The sequence below is a fragment of the Monomorium pharaonis genome, chromosome 10 (assembly GCF_013373865.1).
Source record: "Monomorium pharaonis isolate MP-MQ-018 chromosome 10, ASM1337386v2, whole genome shotgun sequence".
NCBI classification, from domain to species: Eukaryota; Metazoa; Arthropoda; class Insecta; order Hymenoptera; family Formicidae; genus Monomorium; species Monomorium pharaonis.
Window position 1 is genome coordinate 15,726,651 of NC_050476.1, and position 10,451 is coordinate 15,737,101.

General features: G+C 38.9%; 1 protein-coding gene across 1 annotated transcript; it reads right to left on the reverse strand.

Moving 5' to 3' along the window:
- Positions 1 to 6,825: 6,825 nt before the first annotated feature.
- On the reverse strand, positions 6,826 to 7,749 carry LOC118647527. The gene is made up of 2 exons (XM_036292576.1): positions 7,466 to 7,749; positions 6,826 to 7,291 (listed from the first exon to the last, which is right to left on the reverse strand). Exons 1-2 carry the CDS (start codon positions 7,747 to 7,749, stop codon positions 6,826 to 6,828), a joined length of 750 nt encoding a protein of 249 aa, XP_036148469.1.
- Positions 7,750 to 10,451: the final 2,702 nt, after the last annotated feature.

Consider the following 10,451-nt stretch of genomic DNA (forward strand, 5'->3'; position numbering starts at 1 on the left):
CATCCCTAAAATTAAGATTTTTTTTTTTTTCGTTTAAATTACACCATGTAAATTTTCGATCGACTTAGATCGCGAATCCTGTTGGATCACCATCAGGGACGACCTATTTTTACACCATACGACGAGGTCAGTTGTCACGTACACTTCAAAGAAAAGCCGCATTATGCATCCGACTAGCTAAGATAGTCATGGAGGGGTAAGGGAGGCTCGATCTATGTGCATCTAAGGGTATATAAACCCTGCAATTAAGACCGACACGCTTTTATGCCGTTTTGATTCGTGCGTGTACTTCGTGTGCATAGTCGTGTCTTGCAGAACAAAGTCTTAGAGCGAACCTGAAAGAACAACTTCGATCTTGAAGTCTTGAACCACCCCTGTTCCTCACTGCTATCTTGGTAAGTCCGTTAACACCGAATTATTGTACTACACTTCTCTTCTGCTTTTGTTCATGCAGCCTTATTATAATACCCTGTAACCCTATTTTATACATATAAAAGTATAATTATTATATACAATAAATAAATCTTGAAACTATAATTAATGATAATTATTTATCGTTCTGAGAAGCCTATACAGTGTCCGTAAACCGTATACTAAGCGACGCGCAGAGTCAAACTATAAAGTAGTCCTTTTGAATTACCATCATAATTCCGCGTGTTTGCAACTCAGCCAGGTTTTTCCATCGAACCCTCTTTCATTAGGCTAATAGATCTCTCCCTTTCTCTGTCTCTCTTTCCCTCTCTCTTTTTCTAAAGTTCACTATCGACATTCTTGCATTTAAATCCTTAATTTTAAGAATTATCTTTAAGATTTCCTATTCTATCTCTGGTGCGATAGTGGGTGAGCAAGCGCTCATCTGCCAATTGCGAGGCTCTGCCACGCATGTATATCGCCGCTTCCTTTTTAATTTTATAAATTATCTTTAAGATTTCATATTCTATCTCTAGTGCAATAGTGTAGGTGAGCAAGCGTTCATCTGCCAATTGCGAGGCTCTGCCACGCATGTATATCGCCGCTTCCTTTTTAATTTTATAAATTATCTTTAAGATTTTATATTCTATTTCTGGTGCGATAGTGTAGGTGAGCAAGCGTTCATCTGCCAATTGCGAGGCTCTGCCACGCATGTATATCGCCGCTTCCTTTCTAATTTTAAGAATTACCTTAAGGTTTCATATTCTATCTCTGGTGCGATAGTGGGTGAGCAAGCGCTCATCTGCCGACGGCTAGGCTCAGCCGCGCCCGAATATCGCCGCTTCCTTTCTAATTTTAAGAATTATTTTAAGATTTCATATTCTATCTCTGGTGCGATAGTGTAGGTGAGCAAGCGTTCATCTGCCAATTGCGAGGCTCTGCCACGCATGTATATCGCCGCTTCCTTTCCAATTTTAAGAATTATTTTAAGGTTTCATATTCTATCTTTGGTGCGATAGTGGGTGAGCAAGCGCTCATCTGCCGACGGCGAGGCTCAGCCACGCCTAAATATCGCCGCTTCCCTTCTCGTTTTAAGAATTATTTTAAGATTTCATATTCTATCTCTGGTGCGATAGTAAATAAACAAGCGTTCATTTACCAACTGCGAGGTTCTACCAAGCACGAATGTCGTTGTTCCACATTAACTTTAATAAATATTTTGATGCAATTGGTAGCATACTTGTTCAACACAATCTTCCAGTTCTAATAAGAATTGTATGGTTGATGGTTTCATATACATACTAGTATTATATAATGTTAACTTTACAATATTTTCTTTACGTATATTTACGAGATGTATAACTAGATCATGAATCAAAATTCTTGAAGAAGGTACAGCTGCCTGCATGAGTTGCACAATATCCGCACGTCTCTCGATGAACGTTTTCCATATTGCATAAGTCAGGTGTAGGTGACCTATGCGACTTCGGTTGTCACCAATCAATAATTCTACACAGGGCATAGATTCCACCCTGATTCCGATGTCCAAATATTTATATGCTGTAGCAGTCAAAGCATATCTCCTTCTTAAGATGCGCGGAATATAGCGCGACTGCGATAATGTTCTGTAAAAAGAATACAGGGAATTAGAAATAAAGTGTGAATAAATGTAGAAGAAAATATAGAAGAAAATATAGAAGAAAATATAGAAGAAAAAATTTAAAAATTAAAAATACTTACGGTTTATCACACGCTTTATTTTGCTGGATCGGAACGTAATAGTTCATCCTAGAGAAATTCGCCGATTGTAGTAACGTTTCAGAAACCTTTGCTGTCCGGTAACAAACGGGTACCAATGCCTAAACTCTTTTTATACTGTACACCCCTCCACATACTTCAATAAGAGTAGTGGGAACAAATCCCTTATTTGATATATATTTTCTGATGAGATCATTAAAATTCGGAGAATGCAAATTTTACAAAAGCGCCGATGTATGGCAGCTGTGATGTAAAAATATGCTTTAGGCACGTACACAAATTATTTGATACATATTTTCTGATGAGATCATTCGAAGAATCTTGCAAAAGCGCTGATGTGTGGCTGCTATGACAAAATATGTTTTAGGCACGTACATAAATCATTTGTCTTATCTTTTGATGAGATCATTCAAAATCGTGCATTCGAAGAATGCAAATCTTGCAAAAGTGAAGCGCAGATGTACTAATGCTGATATGACAGTGCTTCAGTTAAAACAAAAAAATGATGAGAATATATATAACTGGTCGGAAAGCGCATGGTATCACATTTGATGATTCGAACACGACGCGAAAGTGATTCGAGTGACGAGTGATAACTGGTCGGGAAGCACATGGTATCACATTTGATGATCCAAACGCGACGCGAAACTGTGATTGCTAAAAAGTGTCAAAAACATTATAAAAAAACATGGAACATTTCGAGCAAATGGAACGCGAGCTGTTAGAGCAAGCAAATGGAGTCGCTAACTTGGGCGAGTGTTTCATGTGGTTGCAGCGATGCGACGAATTTATACAACAGCTTGAGGAACATAGCCGCGTCAAGCGTCCTCGGCTTGCCGTCGGACAGAGACAATCGTTGGTTGCGAGGATCGCGCGACTCGAGAGTGAAAAAACGTTATTACAAAGACGTTTTGTACATTTTGTACAGGCGGTAATTACGCGAGCACTAGTAATAACGCGGACAGACTCGTGTGGCGAGAGATAGATGCAGCGTTCGAGAATCGCATTCAGACAGGTGTGGTGACAAATACAAACTATATCGAACCGCAAACGTTTTTAGAAGATGCAAGTGGTATAGTGCTTGAGCGAGTGTGGGACGCTCTAGAAAAACACAATAGTGTGAAAGTGAACACTGCGTTTAATGGTGTGTTTGTAACGGGTGATAAACGTGCAAACAAAAGTATAAACACTAAAAATTGTGAACTATTTCAAACGTCAGATTTGGACGAGTGGTATGAGCGACGCGTTATCGAGCCCACATTAGCATCACTCGAAGAGTTTCAAGAACGTGATAGCGGGTGGGCGCTGTCGCGAATTCTCAATTTGACTCTAAATATAAACAAGTACAATCCTTTACATGCGGGATGTTACATGACTTTGTCGCGAGAAATAATGACGAAACGTGCAGTAGTGAACATTAATTTAAAGGACAATGCATGCTTCACGTGGTCAGTGGTTGCCGCGCTACACCCTGTCGAAAGACATAGTGATAGAGAGTCATCGTATCCACATTATGCAACAGTTCTAAAGTTTGACGACATTGCGTTTCCCGTTACACTAAAGGACATTGGAAAATTTGAGTCTTAACAATGTATCGATCAACGTCTACGGGATCAAAAAAGAAATGGCGATGCTAAAGATTCTTTCGCTGCGGCTCTCCAACGACAAGAAAGAGAAACACATCAATTTATTATACTTGCAAAATCTGCGCGAAGACGGCGTGGGTCACTTTGTTTGGATAAGAAATCTGTCCCGTCTCGTCAGCTCCCAACTAAGTAAAAAGGAGCACAAGAAATACATTTGCGATCGGTATGTATAATATATTAAAAAATTCACATGATCTAGCAAAAAAGTAATTAAAAATGTTTCCATTATTTTTTACAGGTGCTTGAATTATTTTTCATCATACGAGAGGTAGCAATCACATGATATGGACTGCCAGACGATGAACGACTGTGCCATCACACTGCCCGCTGAAGACGACAAGTGGTTAAATTTTTAGAACGTAAATCACAAGGAACGAGTGCCCTTTATCGTCTACGCAGACCTTGAGTGTGTGCTACGGAAGACGCAACATGATACAGAGCAAGCGTCGTACACATATCAACAACACGAAGTATTCAGCATCGGATACTACGTGCGATGCTCGTACGACGACGCGTTATCTACGTATAGGTTTCGTCGCGATAAAGATTGCGTCGCGTGGTTCACGAAACAAATCGAAGAATTAGCGCATAATGTTAAAACTCGTTTATCCACTAATGTCCCCATGGAAACGTTATCGAAGGAACAATTGGAGGCATACCGTAGCGCGACGCGGTGTCATATCTGCGATAAGCCGTTTGCGCCAGACGATACGCGGGTGCGCGATTATTGTCACCTGACCGGTCGTTACCGCGGTCCAGCACATTCTCTTTGTAATCTAAATTATCGAAATGTATCATATATGCCAATTATTTTTCATAATTTATCTGGATACGATTCACATTTCATTATTAAGGAAATAGCCACTGCGTTCAAAGGAAAGACCGACATACTCCCCATCACGAAAGAAAAGTACATTTCTTTCACAAAACATGTCATAGACACAGCTGATAAATTAAATCCACACAATTACATAAAACTACGGTTTATAGATTCATATAAGTTTTTAAATACTAGTCTCGAAAAATTGGCATCGTTTCTAGGTAAAGAAAAATTAAAAATTGTACGTTCCAAATTTTTACACTTGTCTGACGAGGATTTCGATTTATTGACACGAAAAGGTGTATTTCTGTACGTGGATTGCGTGGACAAGCTGCAGGATATATGTTTACCGCCGCGCGAATTATTTTTCAGTTCCCTGACCGGTGATACTGTATCCGAGAGCGATTACGCGCACGCCGAGAATGTCTGGAAGTGATTCTCCATTCGAACATTAGGTGAATATAGTGATCTATATTTGATAACAGATGTTTTATTATTAGCTGATATTTTTGAAAATTTCCGCGATAAATGCTTAGAAAGTTATGGCCTCGATCCCGCACATTATTACACTCTCCCCGGATACACGTGGGATGCTATGTTAAAATACACCAACATCACTTTCGAACTGCTTACTGACATTGACATGGTAATGTTTATAGAACGCGGTATACGAGGTGGTCTCAGTCAATGTTCAGACAGACATGCGCGAGTCAATAACAAGTACATGCAGACGTACGACCCATTGAAACCATCCTCATATCTTATGTACTTTGACGTCAATAATTTGTACGGATGGGCAATGTGTCAACCGTTGCCCTATGGAGAATTTCAATGGGTCAAAGATGTCTCAAATTTTGACGTGTGTGCGATCGCTCCTGATTCACCAACGGGATACATTCTCGAAGTTGATCTCGAGTATCCCCGAGACCTTCACGATGAGCACACTGACCTACCTTTCTGCCCGACACGCGATAAACCACCAGACAAGCGTGAATATAAACTTTTAGCGACCTTGTATGATAAGAAACGTTACGTCATCCACTACCGCAACCTGCAGCAGTGCACGCGTCACGGTCTTCATATCGCGAAGATACACCGTATATTACAATTCGCACAATCTCCATGGCTCTGTAAATACATAGTTAAACACACAATTCCGAACCATCGCTAAAAATGATTTCGAAAAAAACTTGTATAAATTAATGAATAATGCGGTGTTTGGTAAAACCATGGAGAATGTGCGCAATCATGTTGACGTTAAATTGTTGACGACATGGGCGGGGCGGTATGGTGCGGAGACAATGATCGCAAAACCAAATTTTCATAGTCGAAGTATTTTTGCGGAAAATTTAATCGCCGTTGAACTTAAAAAACTCAAGGTAAAATTATATAAACCGATTTACGTAGGTATGTGTATCTTAGATATTTCTAAGACGTGTCTATATGAATTTCACCACGAGTACATGTTACCTCTATATCGTGACAAATGTAGAGTCATGTACACCGACACCGACAGTCTCATATATCTCGTCGAGTGTGAGGATATTTACGAGACGATGAAACGCGATATCGCTAGGTTTGACACGAGCGATTATCCGGTCGACAACACATACGGTATGCCTCTCGAGAATAAAAAAGTTCCGGGTCTAATGAAAGATGAGAACAATGGTATGATAATGACTGAGTTTGTTGGACTTAGAGCAAAGATGTATGCGTTGAAGGTGGATGGAAAGAAGGATACGAAAAAGGCGAAAGGTGTCAAGAATAGTGTAGTAGCGCGAACAATAACGTTCGATGATTACACCCAGTGTTTGAGAGATGAGATCGAGATGACGCGCCGCCAATCATGCATAAGATCCAAAATGCATGAAGTACATACGGTGTCCGAAACGAAAATTGCTTTGAGTCCGTACGACGATAAGAGATACCTTATACCCGATTCAGTTGAAACGTTACCGTGGGGGCATTATCGAATACCGCTATAATATTTTATATTTTATATACACATTTTATAGTTTTACATTATAATTTTATTTGTATTTTTATCTAAAAGTATTAATAAGAATGTATTAAGGATGATGGAAGGATGATAAAGAAATCTCGCATAATATAAAATTAATAATGTATTTTATGTTTATACGGTTACATTGTACTTTTATGTAAATATAATAAAAACAATTTTTATATGGATTAAATAACATTGTCTTTATGTATCCATGCATTATGTGATCCATCGAATCCCAGCCACTTGACATAAACCTCATCTCCTTTTCTGCGTAATATTTTTTCAACAAGATACACGTCAGGATTTGCAGCACGCTGCAGCTCATATTCGTAGAATCCTCCAGCAATAGGTTTTCCACAGGAATCCTCTAGTAGATATGTCACAGGATTGGTACGCTGTACTTTGATGATTTTAAATATCTCCGTAGTCCAATTTGGTGTATAGTCCTTCTCAAAAACAGTTTTGAATTTGCTGACGCGCACCGAATCACCTACTTTAAATCGTGCGTGTGCTGCAATTTTTACGTGACTGTACACCGTGGTTAAGAGTTTTTTAGCGATTGTAGGCGTAACATCGATGGGTCGCATGCCGATAGTTCGATGTTTTCGTGCGTTGTATTCTGATACAAGACGTGGCAGCAAATCGATCCATCTATAATTTCCATTGAGTGTAAATTGTTTCCACATAACGTTTTTTAATGTGCGGTTAAAGCGTTCGACAACTGATGCTTTCATTATGGAGTACGTAGAATAATGATTAATATCATGTTTTTTTAATAGTTTCTGCACGTTTGCGTTATAAAATTCTTTTCCTTTGTCTGTTTGCAAATTTTTCGGACATCTTCTATCTTTCCGAATTATCTTTGCAATCGCAATGGCAACTTCGCTACTACTCTTGGTCTTAAGCGGCACAGCCCATGCATGCTTGCTGAGCACATCGATAATGGTGAGTATGTAGTGATAACCTCGGTTAAATTGTGTGTAAGGACGCATCTCAACCACATCCGCCTGCCACAGGTCATCATATCCACAAACTATGACACGTCTTCGAGGAAAATTTCTTCTCGCCGGAGCATGCAACTCCTCAACCAGCAATTGTTTCTCAAACATGTTTGGAGTATAATATGTAAATGACACATATATTCGATGTATCGACTTTTTTACTCTGCACGATGAGTCACCGCGTCGAGCTGCCTTTAAAACTCGTTTAGCATATAAGCTGTAATTTCTACTCTATTTTGGAGTGTCTCAATCTTCCTCTCGATTTCATCCTGTCGATCCTTTAAAATTTTCACGGTCTGTTGTACGTATCGTTTATTGCTTGCATCACTATCGTCTACAGGCAGCGCTACACGTCGAATTTTGCGCGACTTTGCATCAAAATCAGTGGCAGCCATGCAAAGAGCGTTATCGCGCACGTAATTTCTGACTAATCCACTCCATTGATAGTATGGTTCCGCACCACCTCTTCCAAGCGATGTTCCAAACTTGTTGATTGACATTTCGATGTTGACTAAATGATTTGTTTCATGCAGTTTTAATTTATAATAAGACCAGCCTCGCGAAGTTCCTCAATAATTGATAGAATCTCGTTGTCGTGAGCATTGTGTCCAGCCTGGTGTGAGGCCTCGAGCAATCAAAGGCGATCCACAAGCTCGTTGGGATCATCCCAATGAACAAAATCGATCTTGTTATCATTTAATGTAATAGCGCTCGGTAGACCTTGTCCAACTTTTGCGTCTGTTACTAAGGGTGCAATTATATTTTTATATTTAGACCCTTTGTTGCCCATTACTTGATTATGTGCAATATGTCCGCGTCTATATGCATTTGTCGCCAATAGAATGTTTTTATAATTCTGCAGGTCATTATTCGTGTACATGTTGGGCATTTTCATGAAAATTAATTCGTACAGACCAGGCGTTTCCACATATATTTTACCATCTATGACTATGTTGTCATTCTTATGTATGTCGACGCGTTTATCGCCGAGCATCGTTCCAAAGTCGGTGAAGTAAACTCCGTAAACAGTATCTATTATGACTGGTTTTTTACCATTCAGAACAGCTCCCATATATTTTTGACCTAATGGACCATAGTGTGTGTGCAACTTTTCACGTCCTTCTTGCGTTGCCAACTGTTGTCGAATAGATGTCACAAGCGGTTCATTGGCTGCGATTTCAAAAACGTCTTCGACAGAAGGTGCATAACTGTACGATAAATCACTATCATGTAATATTTGCGATGTTTCATTCAAATTAGTTGGTACAGTTTTTGATCGTCTCATTTTTTTAACAGGAGTAAAGGTCATTATAGAATTGTTAAACGAAGCGTTTAATCGCTTTCGTTTCGGTTTTGGTTCTGCATATTCATCTTCCTCCGAAAAGAACGTTTCATTCTTAATCGGATCTGATACATCACCAACGGTGTTTTCAACAATCTGTTTTAATGGTTCGACAATGGGCTTAAAGTGTCTCTCCAACGCCATCTCTTCTTGCACTTTACCCGCTTTCAAAGCGCGATATTTTTTGCGAATTGAATCACTCGTTTTCGCAATCTCTTTCACAATCTTCTCACGATTCATACTGTTATCTGTGTTATCCACGTTGAGAAACGCTACTACTTGGTCAACGTATCGAAAACAACTAACTGCTTTATGGCATTGCAAAGTCATTAAATCCTTTTCGATATCGTCCATCAGCGAGTGCACTATCCTTATCTATCACTAAAAATCCATACTTTTGTTGCCAACAGGTATGACATAAATTGCTAAAATCCTCCGTAAGACATATCGGTATTTACATGATCGTTGTACGCATGTTTTAGATTAGTACCATCCTGCTTGAATAAAATTAGCAAATTCGCATTGTCGCGTATAAGATGTTTCGGTATCTTTGCATACGTCTGACAGAGATAGAAGCAGTCGACGTCCACGTGTCGCCCCATTGCAAAGTAGTCTCTTATCGTATCTTGCTTATCACACGCCACGTCATTAAAGATAAAAATGGAATTCGGAAGCGCTTCACTCGGCTGAATGACATCACAGTTATTGGAGAATGCAAAATAACTAACTTCTTCAATCGGTGTCAATAAATTTTCCAAATATCGATATTTCGGTTGTGTAATGATTTTGAGTACACATACACATTCTCAAAACGTACTCCATGCGAACTTTCCAACAAGCTTATTAATACGTTTGTCTTGCCACAATTTGACGGACCGCAAATTATACCGCGTATAGAACTCGGCAACATGTTTCCATGTCTCCGTATCTTTCGTTCGGACATTATCCTGTCATAAGAACTGATAAAAATTATATTAACAAGGGGACCTTACGGGTCATGGAACACCGATTTTTTTTATACTTATAGGATTTGAAGATCAGTACCCGGACTTCAATTTCCTAAAGCAGTACGACGCGCTTCTCAAAAATACTCGAGAAAATCGATTTTGAAGATTTCCGATATCTGTAAGTACAGAAAATTTTAACCTATTGTCAGAGCCGCTCGTAGCCGAGCGCACAGAGCTCTAGTTTCGTAAGCGCGGAGTCGCTGGTTCGATTCTCGCTCTGGCCTCAATTTTTTTTTCATAAGTTAATAAAGTTTTTTTTTAATCCTATATCTTAACATTTATCAAATTGAAATGCTAATTAATTATTAAATATTTATTCGTTATTTTTTAAATAAAAATTAAATTGGCTCATGTAATACTGACGAGTAATGTCAAATGTATTTATTATTAATATATTTTATAACATACATGAATTAATAACTCATAAAAAATAACAAATAAATATTTAATAATTAATTAGC

What these genes read in the sequence shown, in the direction of transcription:
- LOC118647527 (XM_036292576.1), bottom strand. Translation starts at nt 7,749, where the DNA reads ATGTTTGAGAAACAATTGCTGGTTGAGGAGTTGCATGCTCCGGCGAGA. An exon ending in AGAAGATGTCCGAAAAATTT is followed by an intron (nt 7,292 to 7,465) that starts GCAAACAGACAA and finishes TGGAAATTATAG; the next exon opens with ATGGATCGATTTGCTGCCAC.